General features: G+C 44.2%; 1 protein-coding gene across 8 annotated transcripts in view; it reads right to left on the reverse strand.

Annotated features, from left to right (window-relative positions):
• The window catches only part of DMD (dystrophin), a 1912888-nt gene that overhangs the window by 1029315 nt on the left and 859412 nt on the right, over positions 1-24161 (reverse strand). For all 8 annotated transcript variants that reach the window (XM_043538015.1, XM_043538014.1, XM_043538013.1 and 5 more), the window contains one exon: positions 6016-6188. In XM_043538015.1, coding sequence (XP_043393950.1) covers positions 6016-6188 — 173 coding nt within the window. The remainder of the gene's footprint in view (positions 1-6015; positions 6189-24161) is intronic.

The raw sequence follows: 24161 nt of genomic DNA on the forward strand, positions 1-24161 counted from the left end.
AGTTCCACCTCCATCAGGAGCACGCTCTGCAGGTATGGCTGGAGGGTCACCTGGGCCCAGAGTTGCTTCTTAAACCCTTCAATTCCAATGTGGGGTACATAAACCCCGTCACACTCCCTATGTAACATGCCTTGAGATTAAAATACAGTGTTTAACTGCCAAGAATTACTAGCTACATTTTTCTGATGTGGTAACTAAGAAACACCGTTTCAGTAACTTAGCTACGAGGCATTTTGGGTTAGAGGCTAGCTGTAGAACCAAGAGAACTACATTCTTCTCTTGGTCTGAGGCTTAACTTGGTTTTATCAGCACTGGAAGCGAACACAGGGCTGTACTGAAGATGTATTCTTGACAAAATACAGATCTTCTCAGGTGTGCTTGGAATGACACAGGACTCAGTAGGTGCATTATTAGCCCCAACGCTACAAACAGATGTCCTAATATAGACTCCATCTATACACAGTTTCCTTGGGAGCCCTAGTCTTAGGCTAGGGCTACACTACAGAACGTATAGCAGCGCAGCTGCCCCAATGCAGCTGTGTCGCTGTAGTTCTGCTCGTGCAGATGGTCTAAGCTGATGGGAGAGAGCTCTCCCTTTGACTTCATTACTTCAGCCCCCACGTGCGGTGATAGCTATGTCAGCAAGAGAAGCTCTGCTGCTGTCTACACCAGCACTTAGGTCAGTGTAACTTGTCACACAGGGGGTGTCTTATTCACGCCCCTGAGCGGCATAAGCTATAGTGTGTACATAGCCTGAGGCTCCTGCAAGTTTCCCTTGGAGCATGAATGACCTTCAATTAGCACACCTATTTACAGGATGTGGGCCTTAGTCTGGCTAGTACTGCTCACACCTTTAATTTAAGGACCAGATTCACTGTCTATATCATAAAATTTTAAAAATAACTGCTTCTTCATTTGTCAGTACTCAATGGGATAAGAGAGAAGGAAAACAAGAAGAAAAAGATATACACATGCAAAAAACAAAAAAAAAACCTGTGAAATTTCAAACACCAACAATTTTGTTTCAAAAACCAGTTACGGCTGCATAGCAACAACAGTGTTATTACCTATCTCATCAGTTACAGTAACATGAAAGCAAGTAAAGTAAATTAAGGACTTAAACAATCTTACATTGTTCACTCAATTAGCAAACCTATTACTCTTATCCAAGTATAAAAAATGCATATATCATCACAGTCCCCCTAACTTGGTCTCCCACAATAAATACATACACACAAATTTTACCAGAAATAAATAATATTTTCCTATTAATCTACCTACAGAACATTATTGTCAAGAAACAATTATAAGTGCTTTACTAAAATATTCTATCACATGGTAATTATATTATGTATATATATTTAGACATTGAAATCTGCAAAATCCTCCAACACATTAAAAATAAAAAATAATAAAAATAATCCATGGGTCAGTGTTAAGGTAACTGTACTAGGATGAATGTCCTCAGTATGCTTGCGGCAAATAAGTGCAGGATGTTGCAGGAAAAGTCTGCAATGCAACTACTATACTGAGGTGAAGAAAGCTGATTTGTGGGCCAATAGTAAGTAAAATGATTAACTATCTAACACACCACACTGGGCAATTTTCCAGTTTGTCAGACCTCCCCAGCAGAACCTGTGAAGCAAGGAGTTTTGGGTAGCATGAAAATGTCAGTTAAATATGGTGTGTTGGGGTTCTTCCCCACCACCCAACAAAAAAAAAATACCTCTCTGATGTCAGCCGATTATAAGAGTTGAAACAAGAGCTTAGTAGCTGGTGTGACCGCCACAACAGTAGTGTTAAGCTAGTATGTCCAATAAAAGGTAGACTGCTTAAAGCAGCTTCCTTCATTATAAAGAGGACACTGAAAATATACTGAGTGGCATTTGGTGACAGGGGTGCTGGAATAATTTTTACAGTGGGGGTGCTGAGAGCCACTGAACCAAACTGCAAACCCTGTATATAATGGAAACCACTTCAAGCCATCATGTGCCAGCAATGCCCCTCTGCCATGTATATTGGTCAAACTGGCAGTCTCTACGTAAAAGAATAAATGGACACAAATCAGATGTCAAGAATTATAACATTCATAAACCAGTTGGAGAACACTTCAATCTCTCTGGTCACTCGATCTCTGACCTAAAAGTCGCAATATTACAACAAAAAGACTTCAAAAACAGACTCCAACGAGAGACTGCTGAATTGGAATTAATTTGCAAACTGGATACAATTAACTCAGGCTTGAATAGAGACTGGGAGTGGATGAGTCATTACACAAAGTAAAACTATTTCCCCATGTTTATTCCCTCCCCCTCCCCTCCCCCGTTCCTCAGACGTTCTTGTCAACTGCTGGAAATGGCCCACCTTGATTATCACTACAAAAGGTTTTCTTTCTCCCCCCCCCCCCCACCCCGCTGGTAATAGCTCATCTTAAGTGATCACTCTCCTTACAGTGTGTATGATAACACACATTTTTTCATGTTCTGTGTGTATATAAATCTCCTCACTGTATTTTCCACTGAATGCATCCGATGAAGTGAACTGTAGCTCACGAAAGCTTATGCTCAAATAAATTGGTTAGTCTCTAAGGTGCCACAAGTCCTCCTTTTCTTTTTTTAAAAAACTGTGCAATTCCAGAAAGCAGTTGAATGGATCATAGGTTATAATCACAGTCAATCATACCAAAATAGGACAGAATTAAGTAAACTGCAGTTGGAAAATAATAATAAATAATCATACTTTGCCCTTCATCTGATGATCGCAAAATACTTTACAAATAATGTATATATATCCTGTGGCAAATTGCTGGCACAATTATGATGGGTCCTGCGCTTCCTCTTTCTATGTGGGGTTTCAGGGTGCAGTTTCCTGCCCCTGAACTAGGGTATCTATTGTCCCACTAGTAACCCAAAGAAGAGTAGTGGAGAGGGAGGGACCCTGGCCCGCCCTCTACTCCAGGTCCCAGCCCAGGGGCCCTAGGGATAGTGGCAAACCACTTGAACTAGTGCTTCCTTCCCCTGGGCTACTTCCCTCTCCTGCTTTTCAGCTTGGGGGCTTCCTGCCCTCTCTGCACAAGCTGGGTGTCTCTTTACCTAGGGTCTTGGTCTTCTAGCCAGCCACGGCACTTCTCCAAACTCTCCTCTATGTCAACTCCTGCACTCTGCTCCGACTCCTTTCCTCGGCTGATTGAAGCAGGGGGGTTTTAATCAGGTGACTGGCTTCAGGTGCTCTAATTGGCTTCAGGCGCTTTTAATTAATCTATAGAAACCCTTCTTCCCTCTACAGGGAATAAGGCTTCTCCTCATCCTGGGACCTACATCTCTCTCCTATATCACTCTCCTGCTGCCTTCTGGCCATGCTGTATCACAAACCTCAAAACAACTGCCAGTGGAGCTGAATACTATTATAGTAGATCTTACATATGGGTAAATTGAAGTACAGAGGAAATGATGGCAGTGCTAGGAATAAAATATTGGAGGAGTTAACTTCCAGTCTGCAGCTTTCACCTTTAGAATCTATTCCCTCACTCTGGAACAGTGCAAGAATATTTATAAGGGCTCATGCAGAGCAGTGCAAGAATATTTATACAGGCAGAGGCAGATTACGGTTTTGTGGGGCCCTGGGCCAGGACAAATGGGGCCCCCCTCCACCCTTTCTGCCTGCAGTCCCCCCCAACCTGCCCATGCTCCTCCCAGGGACCGGGGTCAGGGTTTGGGGGCTTCCCCGACTTCTCCCTACTGGTGCTCCTGCCGGGGAGAAGGGTCAGGGTACAGGAACATCCTAAGCCCGGTCCCCGGCAGGAGCGCTGAAAGGGCAACCCCATACGCCCTGACCCCATTCCCCAACAGGAGCGCCGGGTGGGCTGGCAGAGCAGATTGGGGCATGGAGGCATCCATTTTTCCAGGGACCCCCAATTAGCCAGGGGCACAAGCCACATTGGCCCAGTGGCTAATCCACCACTGTATATGGGGTGGGGAGGGCCTCTCAAAAAGGTACTGAACATTCATTTTACTAGTGTGGAATATAAGAATTTGGCTGAAGCTGAGCTTTGAAAAAACAGTGTTACTCTCTACCTGAGCTGCTTTTATCATCCAGTCTGCACTTATACCTCATCTTCACTGCTGCAAATGGCATTGTGACAAACAAAAGAATCCTAGTTAGTGCAGCCAGTGCTGAGTTATCTTATTTTAAAAAACAACAACAACAAGCCCCAAACATACACCCTGGAAATCTTCCCAGATTATACATCTGTCTCTCTAATTTACACTTTAGAGGATGAAACCAAACAGCAATGGCATTAGAAGGATTAGTGAATTATTCTTTCCACTAACTCTCCCTGATTTTCCTCCTTGGCTTATCCTCCAAAACAAAGCATAAACCAAAACAAAAGTTGGTTACTGGATGGCTATCTAGATGTACACCGCTACACAATCTACATTATGCCTGTCACTATCAATTCATTTTTAATAAACATCATATTCCAGTTAGTTTACTTAGGTTTGGCTTAATAAACTAAAGAGTTAGTCCACAGTACAGTAAAGCATTTTTTCTCCTTCTCATTGCTCCCATGGGTTCACCCCCTTAACCCATTTATATGATAGCAATGGTTCTGAATTATAAATGAGATTTTTAGTACATTCATCTCCTTCTGCCCCCCGTAAGTGTTTTGGGAACACTTTCTGTACTTCTTCAGACACTATACTATGCTGATGACTACCTGACAGGACACTGTATCAGCACATCTAAAAATGAAATTAGGAGGAAAGTGACATTACAGCAAACTTCAAACTCCTTGTTCTGGGGTAGATGGGAACAGTTGCAGTAATTTATCAAGAAGAATTTCTAAAGACTAGGACTACACAGTATTTTGACAGTATTATCTCGCCATAAATCCACGACATAAGGTCCAATCCTGAAAACACTCACATGAATACTTCCAATGGCATTACTAACACATGTAAGGATTTTCAAAACTAGAATCGTAGTCTCCAAATTAGAGTCTCAAAAGAATCACCATGTACTATTCTGTAGTAACGCAGTAAAAGTTTTGAACGCTGAAGCTACAAGCTTTTAATTAAGGTAAACTTAATTGCTAGCTTTGAAGTACACCTGCTGCTCAAGTACTTGATATATCCCAAGTGGCAGAGACATTTGTGCATAGTTTGGTACATCTCCAATGACATCTGGTATCTCATCCAATGGTACATTTTAAGAAAGACTTAGAGGAACCTCGACATTTTAGTAACGGATGCCAAAAGCTTTAAATATAGATTTGTATATGGGGCATAAAATGAATTACTGGATTGCTAGACATATGTTATATTACTAGCACAAACAAGACTTTAATTAGTAAGGCAGGTTTGGCTACTTACCCCATCATACCTGATTTCCATTCCAACCAAAATAAAAATATATGTACTTAAGAAATAAATAGATCTCATGATTGATCACCACTGTATTATTGCTCCACTACCTTTTCCAATACCTTTGTTTATTACCCTCCCTTGCTGTCTAATATCTAATATTCAGTGGCTGCATTTAAAAAAGATTATTCTCAGCGTAGAGTTATTACCAATTCCAGACACATTCCTTGGACTTCAAGTGGGAATAATCCTGGAACCTGTAACATCTCTAAAACTGGAATGGATTTTTTCAAAACTATACCCCACCATAGGGTCAGATCCTGAAATCATTAGTGTTTTCATTGAGCATAAGGGGTTTTCTTGCATGGAAAAGTTGTTTTATCAGTGCCTTAAGACTATAAAATCTTCAGGGGAGAGGTATATGATTTTTAGTTGTCTGCAAATGGCCATGCACACACATAGCATTATATAAAGTGCAACACAAGTGGCAATTGGGCAAAATATTTTTAGATTTTACAAAATTGCTTTGAATTTAAATTTAAAAATTATATGTATGTTCCTGTGCTTAGATACCAGAAGCTGAAGCAATCACCCCAGTAAGCCAAATGTTAATGAGCTTCATCATAAATAACAATATAAAGAAGTTACTTACGCCTGTCGGTCCCTGTACATCTTGTTAACTTTTTCCCACTGGAAATTAAGCTGAGTCAACTTTTCCTGTATCTTTGCAGCTTCCCCGGGTGTGGCACTTTGCAAAGCTGATGTCTTCTTGCTGCGAATAACCTCAATCTGACCTGAGAATCTCCCCAGGCTATCTTTAACTTTCTGCAACATCAAATTTTTAGAAAAAAAAAATGAAACATCAGCTGTTGTTAAAAAGCAAACAAACAAAACAAAAACACCGTAATAACCTGGACAATGATAACAGTCCTACAATACTTAAGCAATAATGATTGAGACACAAGTCATTTCCTGGGGAATTAATAACTTGCAGAGAGAAGTGATGGCTTGAGGTGAAGCAGAGGGCCATTAACCACAGCTAGTCATTAATTGCACAGGAAATAACGTGTTAAGGTTACTACTACTTTAACCCAGTTTATTCATAAGGAAATAGAACAAAACCTTTTTTAACTTACATTGCACATCCTTTCCAAAACACCACCTGGTTAATCAAGTTTGCTTAGAAATGATCCAGCAAGCTAGCCATGCTCATTCATTTTCTGGAGGGACCTTTAACTGTTTAACTACTGCTGTACGTCTTTGATATGTGAGATCTTGTGTTCAGTACACATGCCACAGATATTAATGGAACAGCCTGAAATAATTAGTACATTGAGTACCACTGACACTAAATTTTGCTGAATGTGCCATCTATGTTCACAAGATAGAGTTGGCCATTCTAGATCAGAACTTTGAGTCATATAGTCTAACTCTCTATCCACAGAAGTGGTTAGTTCTTGATGTTTCAGAAGAAGGTGAAATCCTCCAAATTGCACCAAGCTATGGAATGGTGTGCACTGGGGGACTGAAAGAGAAGAGGACAGAATTGTTTCCTGACCCTTAAAGCATATTTAAAATTGTTTTATTATCTTAAACTTTCAAAACTCCAGATGTTGTGAGTGGTCCTGAAATTATCCATCCAGTCACTCCATTAAATCCCGTGACAGAGAATTATGTGGATTGACTATACACTGTGTAAAGTAATATATACATAATATTTTTATTTCTATTCTGCCTTCCATCCAAGAATTCCAAAGCACATTACAAGTATCAGTGAATGTAGCTTCACAACCTTGAACCTCTCTTCCTCTCTGTGGTCCATTTCCCTCCTTTCCCTCTTTGAAGTCCTCCTCGGTGCTGCTTCTCAGATCAAAAAGGTTTCCTGTTCCTCTCTTTCTGCCCTTCCACAAGTTGTTTCACATCTGCTTTGGATGGGTGCTACCCCTAGTGAGGGTGAATGTAAGTCCCCCTACTTCTGCCACCACAGTGCCAGCTGCCTGCAGGGGAAACAGTCTATTGTGATACCCTTCTGGTGGGCTGTGGCCGGACGAAACTTGTGGTAGTGGTAGTATTGTCAATTGCAGCCCAAGCAGCCTACTCACAGGCATAAAATAAATAAATAAAATAAAATAAGAGGTTCTAGCAGACCCAGGCTTTGAGGATTCCTGGGTGTTTGTGATAAGTACCACGAATAACTTATACCCACCGTATCACCTTGACTCAAAGTTTGTCTACTGATCATGAATGAGTATCTATAGAATACTACTGAAAAGCTAATAGTTCTGCTTCATTGTCAGTTCAGTGTAAATTCTGGGATGCCTGGGAATGTCCCTTTCAGTTTCTCTACTTAGATCTTTGACTATTCCTGACAGTCATACTTCCTCAGTGTGTCCAAAGTCTCAGTAGGGAAGGTGAAGGGGGCACAGGACATAACTATAGGATAAACCCAAAGATAGTGCAGGAAGTAAAAATTAAACCTCCACATATTAATTCTTAAAAACCTAATAATGTCCAAGGATAAGCTTCTACAACCCAATCAGGATCTGTAACAACAGAGGTGAGATGGAGGGGATATAGGTGAGAGGTCTCCCCAAATATCCTTAATTAGATATGGGTTCTTCCTTGCAAGGCCCCTTCCAAATGCTCATTTGGGAAAACCATATCACTAAGTCAGGAACTTGTTTCGATTCTGGGGAGTATCAAATATCTGTCTCCTCTTGACAGGTGACTGGGAAGGACATAATTAATACTTAGGAAAAAGAAATGGGGTGATGTTTTGAACATCTGCCTCCTCCTGTCCTGTTCCTGAACAGGCATAAAACACTTATGAAGACATTAAACCATACCATGGATGGGGTCCGGTCTACCACATTTTTCCCCCTTTCAGCTCTACCAATTTTTTTTTTTAAACATGAATTTGTTGGGAAAATCCAATGCAAAGTAGAAGGTGCACTAGTAACTCCAGCATAAAACTTCCTTTAAAAAAAAATTAAAAAATGAAAATTTCCCTTTGTGGATTAATATGGAATGAATCTGAGTATTAGAGAAAACTATTTCTTCAAGCAGCTGACCTCCTCTGGCACATTGGTCAATCTACTAAACAGCCATAATTCACAACTTTCCTTCGGTTCCTTTGTCTTTACAGCACGTGGAAGGCTGCAAATATTGGTTTTCTACTGAATAACCCAAATGTAAAAAAAACTTCAGCATAACATTATACATATTAGAGACTTACAAACAATTCACAAGACAAGCATGTGCACTATAAGTATTTAACTTGAACAACTCTTCCTTCCTCACAAACACCTCAGTACTGTATGGCACACCATCCTCAGCACTATTCCGGGGGGTAATATGGATGAATTCAACCTTTTCTTACATACGTTTTAGCCACAAATTCTGTAGGCTGCTCACACGCAGGTCATACATTCCTATATCTTGTGGAGGGCATTTCACAGATTCCAGTGTCACAAAAATACATATGTTGCTTGGTGAGTTGTTTTTCATTTGTATCTCTGTAGTAGTTCTGTTTGGAAGGGTGTCGCTGAATTAGATCAGTCTCTCTTTTGAAGCTTGCCAAGACTCCTGCTTGACAGAGTCCACATTTGGTACTTCCTTCCTGCAACCTGTCCAACTCATCTTTTCTCCTGCCAGTATTCCCTAGCCACCCACTATCTGCCCAGACTCTGCCCACATTGCTCTGCATCTCTGTTTCTCTCCCTCACTTTCTTCTGAAGTATATGGCCTCAGCCCTGGTCTAAACTAGGACTTTAGGTCGAATTTAGCAGCGTTAAATCGATGTAAACCTGCACCCGTCCACACAATGAAGCCCTTTATTTCGACTTAAAGGGCTCTTAAAATCGATTTCCTTACTCCACCCCTGACAAGTGGATTAGCGCTTAAATCGGCCTTGCCGGGTCGAATTTGGGGTACTGTGGACACAATTCAACGGTATTGGCCTCCGGGAGCTATCCCAGAGTGCTCCATTGTGACTGCTCTGGACAGCACTCTCAACTCAGATGCACGATTGTTTGCTGTTGCTCTGACGCAGGGAGGGGCGACTGAGGACACGGCTTACAGGGTTGGCTTACAGGGAGCTAAAGTCAAAAAAGGGGGTGGCTTTACATCAAGGAGTATTTCAGGCAGGACTTCATGGAGGGTTCCAATAAGAAATGGTGCACCTAAGTTATTGTTCTTATTGGAACAAGGAGGTTAGTCTGGCCTCTGATTGATACATGGCTAGATTTACCTCACTGCACCATCTCTGTGAGTGACTGCAGTGTGACCTAGAGGAATGAGTCCCCTAGACGGGGGGTGCGGGGGGGGTTGAAATGAGTACAAAACAAATCTGGTCTATTTCTTGTTTTGATACACTCCATCTATCTTTTAAATCTTTGGCTGGCAGCAGACGGTGCAGAAGGACTGCATGCCATCCACATCTCATGGCTGCTCGGCAGAAGATGGTACAATAGGACTGCTAGCCATCCTCATCTCTTTCTTGCCCGGCAGAAGATGATGCAATAGGACTGCTAGCAATCCGTATCACCTGCCTGCTCACCATAAGATGGTTCAATAGGACTGACTGCAGGACTAAAGAGAATGACTTGATCAAGTCACTCCAAATTTAGTCCCTGCGCCCATGTCTGCCCAGGTGCTCCTGATTGACCTCACACAGGCGACCAGGAGCACCTCGGACATGACGATGACGGCTACCAGTCCTATTGCACTGTCTGCTGCCACAAGGCAATGGGTTGCTGCTGCTGTGTAGCAATGCAGTACTGCGTCTGCCAGCACCCAGGAGACATACGGTGACAGTGAGCTGAGCGGGCTCCATGCTTGCCGTGGTATGGCGTTTGCACAAGTAACTCAGGAAAAAAGGCACGAAATGATTGTCTGCCCTTGCTTTCACGCAGGGAGTGAGGGAGGGAAGGAATGGGGGCCTGACGATATGTACCCAGAACCACCCGCGACAATGTTTTAGCCCCATCAGGCATTGGGATCTCAACCCAGAATTCCAATGGGCAGCGGAGACTGTGGGAACTGTGGGATAGCTACCCATGGTGCAACGCTCCGGAAGTCGACTCTAGCCTCGGTACTGTGGAAGCACTCCGCCGAGTTAATGCACTTAATGCACTTAGAGCATTTTCTGTGGGGACACACACACTCGAATATATAAAACCAATTTCTAAAAAACCAACTTCTATAAATTCGGCCTAATTTCGTAGTGTAGACATACCCTCAGACTGAGCGCAGAGCTGAGAGCTGATAAGAGCAATGGGGTGATGTTTCTTAATTCTGCTTAATGAGAGAGTGCTTCTGTCAAGGTTCCTTCCCCACTCTGAACTCTAGGGTACAGATGCGGGGACCTGCACGAAAGACTCCCTAAGCTTATTCTTACCAGCTTAGGTTAAACACTGCCACCACCAAAATGTTACACAAAGAACAGGGGAAGTGCCCACTTGGAAACATCTCCCCCACAAAATATCCCCCCAAGCACTACACCCCCTTTCCTGGGGAAGGCTTGATAAAAATCCTCACCAATTTGCATAGGCGAGCACAGATCCAAACCCTTGGATGTTAAGAACAATGAAAAGCAATCAGGTTCTTCAAAGAAGAATTTTAACCCATTAAGAATTAAAGAAAAAGTAAAAGAAACACCTCTGTAAAATCAGAATGGTAAATACCTTACAGGGTAATCATATTCAAAACATAGAGAATCCCTCTAGGCAAAACCTTAAGTTAAAAAAGATATAAAAACAGGAATATACATTCCATTCAGCACAACTTATTTTATCAGCCATTTAAACAAAACAGAATCTAACGCATATATAACTAGATCGCTTACTGACTTTTTACAGGAGTTCTGACCTGCATTCCTGCTCTGGTCCCGGCAAAAGCATCATGCAGACAGAGAGAACCCTTTGTTTTTCCCCCGCTCCAGCTTTGAAAGTATCTTGTCTCCTCATTGGTCATTTTGGTCAGGTACCAGTGAGGTTATCTTAGCTTTTTAACCCTTTACAGGTGAAAGGGTTTTTCCTCTGGCCAGGAGGGATTTAAAGGTGTTTACCCTTCCCTTTATATTTATGACAGCTTATCTGGCTGGTGGTTGGCTCCCTGCTCCAAAGTGGTATTTCATGCATAGTGGGGATGACTGCTGATTGGACTGACTGTAAGAGAGGAGCAAGCTGGCAGCTTGTGGGTGACAGCACTCTTACACCACCAGCAGGATTGGAGCGGAGAGGGTTGAGCAGTTTTGGAGGAAGTAGAAAGAAAATTAAAATTTCCCACTAGCATTATATGAACCCCCTCAGCCCTCTGACTAGACCTTAGTAGCTCTGTTTCGCCACGTGAAAAAAAATGCAGACCCCACCTTCCTCTCAGTCCCAAAAAGCATGCATTGGCACTACCAGCAGAGGATTTGGAGGTCTCTGTTTCAAGTAGAAGAAAAGGGACAATTAACATGAATGGTCTGTTTTGTAGTGGTTCTGTCAGTGTCTTCCTATGAATCCATATTCCATCCAACTTGAAGACTACTTTGTTGTTACAGAATCCTGGGAAAACTGCACACTGAGCATTAAGACTTATACTTTTTATTTCATGTGGGCATAAGATATATGCATGTACTAATTATTTAGGTACAACATTGTGCAAACAATGTATACACTGTGCCATAAGGAGGTATAATAAACAAGCTGCCCAAGCAAGGGTCTGATCCTGCAAACCCTTGCTCATGTGAATAATTCCTGCTCACAGAGGTATCCCTGCTGAAGTCAATAGAATATACTCATGTTAAGGGTTTAAGGCATTTAACATTTCTATTGTCCTTCTCTGAACCTTTTCTATTTCTTCTATATCTGAATAAAATTACAGTATCCAAGTAAGGATGTACCATTGATTTAGACACTGGTGTTATAAAATTTTCAATATTATTCTCTAACTCTACCATAATACAGAATAACATTATTTATGATTTGAACTACAGCTTCACCTGGAGAAAGGTGTTTTGTTGAACAGCCCATAACAATGACAGGAACTCATGAATGTTATGTGTAATTTAAGATATTCCTTCTGATGTGTGTATCACAGAATGCCTCCTTGTGGCCTGGGATGGCCCCATAGACACCCCACCTCAGTTTCCCTCTGAGTCTGAGAATCCACTTACAGCCAACAAAAGAAAAAATATTTAAAACGCTTTTAAAACAAAATTCCCCCTCTCTTGGATTATAATTTATTCAACATAGTTCATCGTCCCAAAGTGAGTCCCTTTTCACCTATACCTAGCTTCAGGGTTTCCACGACCCTGCTTGTGGACTGTGTGGTTCAAGTCCTAACCTCCCCATCCCACAAACTCTCCTTTTACTTCAGGGTTTCACGTCCCTCTTTCTGGGGGTAGTATGCTGGCTGAGTCCTTCTTTTTTCTGGGCTCTGAGCCTCTTTTTGAGATTCACCCACCCAGTCATTCGACTACTTCCTTAATCCTTCCCAAGCACTTATCTGGACCCGTGAGGACAGAGGGAAGCCTTGCTTCACCCACTAATACAAGGCTCCTGGTCCTTGGCCCGTAAAGGAAAAATAGACTGTTTTCTTCCCATACTTTCACCCTCCCAGGCACAAACTATTCCTCAGGACCATCTGTTTCTTACCAATATCTGTTTTGGTTTTCTGGACACTTGGAATGAGCTAACTAACCTCTCACACTACCTTTTTCTGGTCCGAAAGGGCCATTACACAATTACACTGCATAACCTTGCACTTGTCTAGTTATTTTCTCCTACTATCATATTGTCCAGTTGCCTAGCTTTGACAGGTGCTTCTGAAGTTGCTCAATGTTTTTCCTGGTCTTCACCAGAATAACTGTCATCTTCAAATTTTGTCATCTCACTGCTCACCCTCTTTTCCAGCTATTTAACACATTAAACAACATTTGTCTTTGTACAGGTCTTTGACTTAACCTACTATTAATCTTATTCCATATAGAAAACTGATCTATATGTATATAGATACGTATATATATCTATATATTCCTCGAGTGAGCACCTCACCTGACCTACAGGGACCAGGTTAAAGAGCTGGAGTTGCATATAAGGGCAGTAAAGCCCTGTCTCCATTCAGGGGAGAATCCTCCAACACATGCATTGCAAAAGACTAAAACTGACCTGCAAGAATCCCCATGGCAACCATGGCTTAGGGGACATACCAGGGACAGGCCGAGCATGTTGGTGGTGTGATTGAAGTAGGCAGTTGTGTGGAGATTCCAGGCAGCATTGCGGGTAGTCCTGGTAAGGCTGTCATAACTGAGACATGTCCCCAGGACTGTTTAATTTATGCTGGAGGCCTTACAGGTCTTACAGCCATCTTATTCTCCACCTCTCCTCCTCCGCTGTGCTTCTTGGAAATGTAGCACAGAATCTCACCTGTTTCAGAGTAGCAGCTGTGTTAGTCTGTATCCGCAAAAAGAAAAGGAGTACCTGTGGCACTTAGAGACTAACAAATTTATTTGAGCATAAGCTTTCGTGAGCTACAGCTCACTTCATTGGATGCAATCATCGGATGCATTTCCACTGAATGCATCCGATGAAGTGAGCTGTAGCTCACGAAAGCTTATGCTCAAATAAATTTGTTAGTCTCTAAGGTGCCACAAGTCCTCCTTTTCTTTTTGAGAATCTCACCTGTAACTCTTCATTTTCGCTTTCAGTTTTTAATATATGACAGTTTTACCTTGATTTTGTGAGGATTTATTTTTCATCATAAACACTACTAAGGCCTTTAAAAATACAAATACATTATATTAATTGGTTCTTCTTTAGTCATTATTATATGACTCATTCAAAGAGCATTAATAGGCTTCCTTTATGTAATCCATGTTGCTTTCCTTCTGCCACACATGTCTAGCTTTACTAGTCTATCTGAATGAACTTGTTCAGCTAATTTAAGATACTATGTGTCACTTCTGAAATAACATCCAGCAACTTTTCTAAAAACAGGTAAAACATTGGATACCACTGATAGCTGGAATTATGATAATAATAATAATAATAATGATGATGATGATTATTTTGGCATCACAGCCACTTCATTCTCTAAATCACTTCAGAAAGAGAATAAGTCTAATTTAAAAGTCAAAATAAATCAATGTCTTTTAGGTGAAAAAGGAACAAAGCAGCAAGAATTATTAGTCAATTTTATATTATCTCATTTATTATTTTTTTAATTAAAAGCAGGCTCTGATTGCAATGAGAAAAAATGTTTGTTTTCCAATTGTGAGCCCTGCAATGTCATCTAGGGAACTGAAAGTTAACATGGGTATTTAACTTGCCACACATCACCACCACCAAAAGGCAAATTCTGTCCTCAATGACACCTGCGCAATACCATAACCCTCACTGGAGCTGCACAGGTGTAAATGAGGGGAATTTAGGGTACATCTACAGTTAAAATGCTACAGTTGCCCAGCTGCAGTGCTGCAGCTGCACCACTGCAGCTCTTCAGTGTAGACACTCCCTATGCAGACAGGAGGGTTTTCCCTTCTTAGTTCAGGAATCTCACAGACCTCCTTCTAGGATCTGTGCTGATAATTAATATGCAGCCCTCACTTGCCTTCTTTGAGCATCCCCTTTCCCCCCTGGACTTGGAGAGGTGAGCAGGCAGGCCTTCACTTTTCTGCTTTGCCCCTCTGGAGGCTTCTCTTTTATATCCAGACCTGGACTGATTTAAGCACATGACTTACCTGTCATGTGGCTACACTACATTTGCCCACCTAGGGAGAAGGCTTGAATGAGTCACAAATGAGGCTAAACCTGTTATCCCTCAGAAGGCCAGTCACTCTGTGACAGTGCCATTTTTACACAGCATTAGTACAGTTGCTTAGTACACTAACATATACAAGCTTGTTTATGGCTTGTAGCAAATGATCTGTATCAGAGGTGGCTCCTTACGGAGGAAGAATCTCTACGTTCCCCAGAGTACAAGGGTGGTGCAGCAAGCCATTAGGATAATGGAGATGTATCCCTTTTTTGCACCCAATGATGACTCTATCTTCTCTGCTTTTTGGGGGAAGAGGGGTTGCTTATGCCCCCAAGAGAACCAGCAGGGAATAGTGCCTATGGTCAAGGAAAGGGAGGGACTGTATTGGGAGAATAAAAGTGAGGAGAAGGCTACTTAAAGCCTCCACCATGAATGGTGGTTTGACTTCTCTGATCCTGAAGACAATGACTTATATTTAACAGAGATGGGAAGCAGAAGTCACAGTAGATCTGTTCTATGGTGATTTAAAGGATGAAGAATATCTTCTTCCTTACAGATAGTACAGCAACTCTGTCTGAACACCATATAGAACATGGGGATTTCACTCTGCAACATCTTGGGTGGAACTCCATTCTGGATTGGGAAGGTCTTTATAAACCCAGGACTTGTCTGTTTAAGCTTTGGAAAATTAGTAATTAAGTGTTATGAATACTGAAGTTGGGAGACATCAATGAGGCACAAAGGCGGCCATCATCTCCAGCACCTCCAAATGTTACCAAGACCACATATCTTGAATATTAAAGTAACAGCATCCTGAATTTAACTCTTCTATTACTAAGAGTATTATATTTAATATATATTATAAATAATAGGGGGTGACTGAAATATTAATGAAGATAAGACCCTTCAGTCCATGAAGGAACACCTCAATAAGTGGCTTGATTTTCTTAGTTGCTGAGCACCAACAGCTCTTATTGACCCTAAAATGAGTTTTACACTCTCAGTGCTGCTGAAAAATTAGACAATTTATTTCAGCATCTAAATAATAACTTGTGTGTCTAATCTCAGGCTCCCAAGTCTGAGCATTTTGATCTGTATCATTTAGAACAAGTTTCCAAAACTTTAAAAATGAAAACAAAGAAATGAATATGCTCTTCGCTTGCTAAAAGATTCAAGCCAAAATGTTCAGACTTGGAAGCCTGAGGCTTAGGCCAGAAGACCGGAAGAAATATGTCCTGGCTCACATGGAAAGCGGACACTACTTCGGGAAGAAAAGCCTGGTGGGGCCAGAGGTGGACCTTGTCCTTATAAATGACCATGTATGGTGGTTCTGAGGTCTGGACTCTCAGCTCAGAGACTTGCCTCGTTAATGTCACTGCCTCCAGGAAAGCCACCTTCCATGACAGGTGAGATAGGGAGCATGAGGCCAAAGGCTCAAAGGGCAGACCTGTGAGCCTGGACAGAACCAAGTTGAGATCCCACTGAGAGACTGGGGACCGGACTTGAGGGAAAAGCCTCTCAAGACCTCTAAGGAACCTGACTGTCATGTCATGGGAGAACACAGTCTGCCCCTGGATTGGTGGATGAAAGGCCGAAATGGCCGCCAGATGCACCCTGATAGAGGAGTGCGCTACGCCCTGGTTCGTTAAGCCCAAGATCAACTGCACCGAAGAATGCAAAGGGGAGATGCCCCATTCAGCTACCCAGGGGGAGAACCTCATCCACTTTGCCAGGTAGGTCTGCCTAGTCGAGGGCTTTCTACTCTCGAGGAAGACCTGCTGGACCCCGTTCATACAGGTTCAGCCACGCAACATCCACGCCGTGAGGTATAGTGATGCGAGGTTGGGGTGGAAGAGTCAGCCATGATCCTGTGACAGCAGGTCCAGCCAGTTTGGCAGGGGCCAGGGAGGGATTGCGTCCCTAACCAGTGCTAGCAAGCACTGGGGCCATCACGATAACCTGCGCCTTGTCCCTCTTGATTTTCACGAGGACCTTGCTGATGAGCGGAATTGGAGGGAACGCATACATCAGGCTTCGTGCCCATGGCACAAGTAAGGCATTGGAGAGCGAGCACTTGCCCAAACCCTATCTGAAGCAAAACGTGTTGCACTTCCTGTTCTGCCTGGTGGCGAAAAAAATCCACTTGGGAGTTTCACACCTCTGGGTGAAGCACCCACTCGTGGTGAGAGGAGAAGTCCCTGCTTAGGTGATATGATAGCGTGTTTCTGGTACCCGAAAGGTGACATGCTTCTAGATGGATTCAGTGATCAATGCAGCAGTCCCAGAGATGGAGTGTCTCTTGGCAGAGGGCTGAGGATTGCGCTCCGCCTTGCCTGTTGGTATAGAACATCGAGGCAGTGTTGTCCGTGAGGACTCTGACCACTCTGCCCGACAGATGAGGTAGAAGACTGCTCTGCACAGCACCCTGAGCTCTTTGGCATTTATGTGTAGTGTCGACTCCCCTGGGGACCATATACCTTGGGTCTGGAGGGTGCCCAGGTCTGCCCCCCAGCCAAGGTCTGAGGCATCCGAAACAAAGTTGACTGAGGAGTGCTGATGAAGGGAACTCCTTCCAGGACTTGCCCAGGGTTGGTCCACCATTACAGTAAGGTAAGAACTGTCATGGGGGTGATGACTACCTTCTCCAGGTAGTCCCTCAACTGGGAGTAGACCATCACCAGCCATTGCTGCAGGAGTCCCATCCAGAGCCTGGCATGGCACAGCACATATGTATACACTGCCATGTGACCTAGTATGCATAGGCAAACTCTGGCCGTGGTCGGGGAAAGGTGGAGACTTCCGCGATGAGGTCCGTCAGTGCCCTGAATCTCTCCTGTGGTAGGAACGCCCTGGCGCAGGCCAAGTCGAGCACTGCTCCAATGAACTCTATCCTCTGTACTGGAACTAACGTGGATTTTTTGTCATTGGATTGTCATTCACCAACAGACCGAGGTGACAGCATGTGGCTAGCAGCACCGTGACATCCCCTATGACCTTAGTCCTGTAGTTGCTCTTCATGAGCCAGTCATCGAGGTACAGGTAGATCTGGATACCCCAATGTCTGAGGTAAGCCACCACCACCGACATGCACTTGGTAAATACCCATGGTGCTGTCGCTAGGCCAAACGGGAGGACCATGAACTGATAGTGGTCGGGACCAACCATGAACCGGAGGAAGTGTCTGTGTCCCTCGAAGATGGCAATGTGGAAGTATGCATCTTTCAGACCGAGGGCGGCGTACCAGTTTTCCAGATCCTGGGAGGGGATGATGGAAGCCAGGGAGACACAGGCAGAACTTCAGTTTCACTAAATAGCAGTTCAAGTCCCGCAGGTCTAGTATGGGCCGCAGACTGCTCTTGGCTTTGGGGATTAAAAAGTATCGGGACTAGAACCCCTTGTTCCTGTACTCCACAGGAACTACGTCCACCACACCCAGCTGTAGAAGACCCTCTACCTCCTGTATGAGAAGATTCTCATGAGAGGGATCCCTGAAGAGGGACAAGGAGGGGGTGGAAGGGGGGGGTAGAAAGTAACTGAAGGGTGTAGCCCTGCACCACCTTATTGAAGACCTATCAGTCTGATGTTATAGATGCCCATGCAGGGAGGAAGGAAGAAAGGCAATTGGCAAACAGAGGGAAGGAAGGATCCAGTATGTCAACCTCAGGCATACCCACAAAACAGTCGCTTGCCAGTCTGCTTACTGCAGGTCAAGCCTGCCTGGGATATACACAGGGGTTTGTGGCAAGGGTGTTTCTTGTAGCCCCTGGATGTTTTGTGGGGAGGCTCCTGACGAGGGTGGCTCCCTTGGCTCTGAGGCTCCTGCGACTTAAACCACTTGCGGGCAGGGCCGTGGACATTCAGGCTCAGTGTTTTTAGGGTTGTACAGAAATCTTTCAGGCCATGGAGTTTAACATCCGTCTGTTCTGCGAACAGGGGGTGCCCGTTGAAAGGGAGGTCTTGCATTGACTGCTGAGCCTCAGAGGAAAGACCAGAGAGAAGCAGCCATGAAGGCCTGCATAATGAGATGGCTGATGCCATGGTACAGGCGGTGGTGTCCGCAGCGTCCGATGCCACCCGGAAAGATACTCTGGCAGCAGTCAAGCCCTCATCCAGGATCGCCCGGAAGTCCTTCCTAGAAGCCTCAGGAAGGGTGCTCTCGAACTTGGTCATGGCCTGCCACATATTAAAATCATAGCACCCTAGTAAGGCCTGATGGTTGTCCACCCTTAACTGTAGACTGGAGAATGAATAAACTTGACACCCAAACAAGTCTAGTCTCCTTGAGTCTTTATTCTTAGGGGTAGCCCCCGGTTGACCTTGTCTCTCCCTGTAGTTAATGCCTCTACCACTACGGAATTGGGAGCAGGGTGGGTATAAAGGTATTCATGGCCTTCGAATGGCACAAAATTCTTGTGCTCCACCCTCTTGGAGATCAGAGGCAAGAAGGAGGGGGTTTGCCAGAGGGCATTTGTAATTTTAGCGACCCCCTCATGTAGGGGCAAAGCTACCCTGGCTGGGGCCACAGGGCACAGGCAGAGAACATTAAAGAGGAAGTATGCGGGTTCCTCTAACTCCTCCACCTGGAGGCCCAGGTTGGCAGCAACCCTCTTTAACAGCTCCTGATGGACTTTAGCATCATCCTGGGGCATCAGTGGAGGGAGCCCCACTATGGCCACATCTCGCGACGAGGAGGAGAAAGCTGGTACCAAGGGGTCCTCTGCACCCATAGGTGGTCGGGCAGCTTGCTTGCCCACTTCCTCCGTGCCTGCGGGGTGCCTGCAGCCAAGGCCTCTTGGGCTAGAGTAGGGGCGGGACAGGGCGGTACCCAGTCTCTCCAAAACTCCGAATACCAAGCGGGTGGCCTGAGAGGGTTGAGTGAACCCCCATGGGTACCGCTGTGCCGATGACGGAGTCTCAGGCCACAAGCCCGGCTGCGTTGCTGCCTATGTAGTCTGCACTGTAGGTGCTGGAGTCTGTCCCGCCATTAGGAAATGTTGCTCCGAACCTGGCCAGAGCCTGAGTAGTCACTCCCCTACGACCAGGACAGGGCTGATTGGTACCAGTCGCCCCCCCGGCCCTGCCCAGAGTTGGATCTGGCTGACATTGACGAGCATCTGGATCAGGGCCTCAGTGACCAGGGGGCACTCAGCGGATTTGCAACAGCTGGCGATCTATGCCTCACGCTTAATGTGAAGCGAGATGGGGAACTAAAGTGGGCTTGGCATCGTGAAGATGTAGCCGCACATAGTGATGCCACCCTGGGCAATCCGGGAAATGGTACTGTCAGTCCCTCGTCCTATTCCTGGAGCGGGACCGGTGTCACGGAGATTCCAGGCGCCAACTCTGAAACTCCTGCCGGGCAGGGGAGCGTGCCTCCAGAGGTCTGCGCCCAGTTACCAGCGAGCCGCACCTCAAGCCTCTCTGCCCTTGTCCAAGGTCTGGAGACTAGATGGGGCTATGAAGCGTCTGCCTATCATGGTCAGAAGCATGTTGGCTGCAAGAGGGTGACCGTTGGCAGGACATCCCCTGTAACAGGGAGCGCTGCCGGAAAGGTGGAGACTGTGGTGGTCATAATATGGGTTTACCCCGGGACCCCGCAGGGGCCGGAGTGGGCGGCACCGGGAGGGATATAATGTCTTGAGCTGTTTGGAGGGCCTCCAGTAAGGACGGCACTCAGAGCTGACAAGGACCTCCACCGCTATCTGGGGTAGCCGATGGGGCGTGGGCTGGGTTACACCGCTTGACCTGAGTTGGGGCCCGGGATTCCCAAGGGGGTGAAGAAGCACCCGAGATAGGGGCTTGGTCCACCCCAGAATTGTCCTTTCCCTCGCAGGAAGCTGGAGATCTTCCTCACCCCATTTTTCTAGACTTTTTGTCTGGAGCCATGGAAAGAGACTGGTGCCGGCTCATAGATGGTACCTGTGTGGCGCTGCACACTGAAGTCATGGTGCTCGGCGCCGAACCGGAGCGTTGCTCTGGCATCGGGGTAAGGACAGACTCCATCAGGAGTGTCTTCAAATTAATTTCACACTCCTTCTTCATCCTGGGCTTGAAGGACTTGCAGACTAATGTGACCTTTGCTCAAGCACCCTAAACAACTATTATGTGGATGGCTAATGGGCATGGGCCTTTTACAGTGATCGCAGGGTTTAAAGCCTGGGGACAGGGGCATGTACCATCCCGAGGCAAAGTCCCTTTAGAGACCTACTAAGTCTCGAACTTAACAAATATGTTGAACTAAACTAGAGGGAAACAATATACAGTAATATTTGCAAGAGGTAAATGAATTTGAATGAACGAAAAGCAACAGCTCTAGCTGAAGCAGCACCAGTTCCATGCACCATCACTGGTGGCAAGAAGGAACTGAGGGAGCCAGCGTTACCCTATGTGCTACAGCATACGCATGCCACTCCAGGGGGTGCCAGAGCAGATCTCCTACGATACTACTGAGGGAAAAACTTCTGGCACTGGTGCATGTAGCAAGCACACACATGTAAGTTGAATGGACATGAACAATCACTTGAAGAAGAATCATAACTCAGGGGCAAAGATTGTTGCATATTCCTCTCCACATTGAGGGAGGGGGCAAATTTTATGAGTTTATGCTGTAAAGTTCCCTGTGCAACAAAAGACAGTATAATTTTGGGATTATACTTCAGAGGGGGTGCGTACCTGAGGAGCTGGGAGTTGCCTTAGCTCTGTAGCCTTTCTGTGTACGGGCTGGTCAAAGAGCCTGCATGTAACTGCAGCTGGGTGTGTCTCTACTTGTATGTATGAGGATGAAAGTGCAGGCTGGAGGGCTTTGCAGCTTGTCACAGCAGTACAGTGTGAGAGGGAGCCCAAGCTCGTGGGTCAGGGGGCTCAGTGATACCCCAATTCCAGGTGGCACCCTGGGGGGAATCCATCACAGTCACCCTGCTCCTCTCAGATGGGACTTGTCCTTAATTCTGCCCCCAGATGGCCCTAATCTTAATCTGGGCCAGGGCCAACCTGCAGGTGCAACCAGGTGCACTAATTGCTCTCCTGATTCTTTCTCTACCAATGTGGGGTATACAACCCATAACAATACACCAGATTTTATCTCCTGTTATTTAGAACATGGATGCATATATATATATGCACATTAAATTTGCCTTTTTGTTCATGAAATTCACAGCTGGATCACATCCAATGATCCAGGAAAGAGAGAGAAAGTGAGTGCATAAACACACATTTACCCCTTCCATTTTTCAAGATGAAAAAATCGCTTCAAGTTGTTTTAGATATCAAGAGGGCCTTGGGAGATTTTGTAACCTTGTTAACAAAAGTGCACACAACTTTCATTTCTAAGAATAAAGGATTAGAGAAACCCATTAGCAGCTGAAGTGACAGCAGCCTTTGGGGAGTGGATCCATCTCATTGCCCTTGAAAAAGAGAAATCGGAACACTAGAGACTCATACTCCAGTTCATTTTCGCTATCTTGAATTTGTCTTTATCTGGCAGCTGAGGACAACACACTGGACAAATCCAATTCTTTGGCCATTCGTGCACCAAGCATCACATTACTGATAGATCAAGTTGGGAAGTGTATTCAATCAGTCTGACTTCCAAGTTGTAGTTAATTAGGTTTTGCTGAACTACAGCAGAAAACCATTTTAAACTTCATGTTCAGTGTTTCTTCATTAAGTTGTATTTCCTGATTCCTGTATTTGTTGCCTGGGATCACTTGATATGATCCAGATGTGAATTTCATTTACAAAATGCAAATAATTTTTTGGCAACCAAAATATATGTAGGAAGATGCACTGTCCTTACATGAATACTAAATCTGAAATTACATCTCACAGTTTTTATACTGACATCAAAATTGGCAACAGCACAGGTTGTAGCACTCATGAATGGCAGGGAAAAAATCCACAACTTAATTACAGTTTTAAAATTTGTACTGGAACTGAAATATAATATTTGATATGGATAATTTTTTAATAAAGCAGATTTAGAGAGGATTACGAAAAGTAGTCTGGCTGTGAGAATGGTAGGTGCAGAGTAATTATAGTGCATTTGGTGTAGACTGAAATGACTTACTGTAGAAGGATGACATAAAGAAAGCTGTTGGATGTATGTATAAAATGGGGATATATGAAGGGACAAGAATTATCATGCATAAAATGGAGAAGAGAAGGGAGATTATACATAAAGTAGAGCAGAAAAGAGTCCTGGATTTAAAAAAGGGTGAAATAAATTTACAAGAAGGCTGACCAGAAATATTATATTAGGTAAGGCTATTTTAAGATATTATGGACCCTACAAATACTGATGCATGTGAGCCATTTTTCTCATGGTAATAATCATATTGATTTCAGTGATAACAGTTACTGAAAAAAATTATCCATAAATGTTTGCAGACTCAAGTCTTAATATAAAATATGTTCCTACTAAATGCAAGACAGTGAAAGAAACAAAGAAATTGCATACAATTTAACTGTACATGCCGAGTAGCCTTAAAACACGAACATTTTGATTTCAAAGTTGAAATATGATTGAGTACTGAAGTGGCATACTATGAAAGGAATCCAGCTTAAATGATACACTTTTGTAGACATGGATATGGACATAGAATATACATACCATTTAATGTTGTACATTACAAAAAGGGATCATTCATTTCTGTTACTGGGAAAATGTTAATTCACATTTGCTAAGGATTAGTTTTCATTCACAATGCTATCAAGTACTTTTTTATAAAAAAAACAAAACATTTCCATTAACCAATATATATCTATTTCTAAATCAGAGGTTCCCCAACTTTTTTTTTTGCTCCACAACCCTTCTTCATGGGAGTCACATAACAGTCCCCAATGCTCTCCTCCTCCCCTCACCCCGCAAAAAAACCTCCTGCACATCCAGGACACAAAGTGAATCACCAAAAGGAGTGGGTGATTCACACCAGGGGCGTTGGCAGGACCCAGCTAGCCCCATCCCCAGAGGAGCCCATGGCATCACAGTGCAGATCAGATCAATCAGGGTTCCTCTTCCTACTTCCTCCCAACCCAGAGTCTCTTGGTCTCCCAGGT

Source organism: Chelonia mydas, chromosome 1 (genome assembly GCF_015237465.2).
Source record: "Chelonia mydas isolate rCheMyd1 chromosome 1, rCheMyd1.pri.v2, whole genome shotgun sequence".
NCBI lineage: Eukaryota > Metazoa > Chordata > Testudines > Cheloniidae > Chelonia > Chelonia mydas.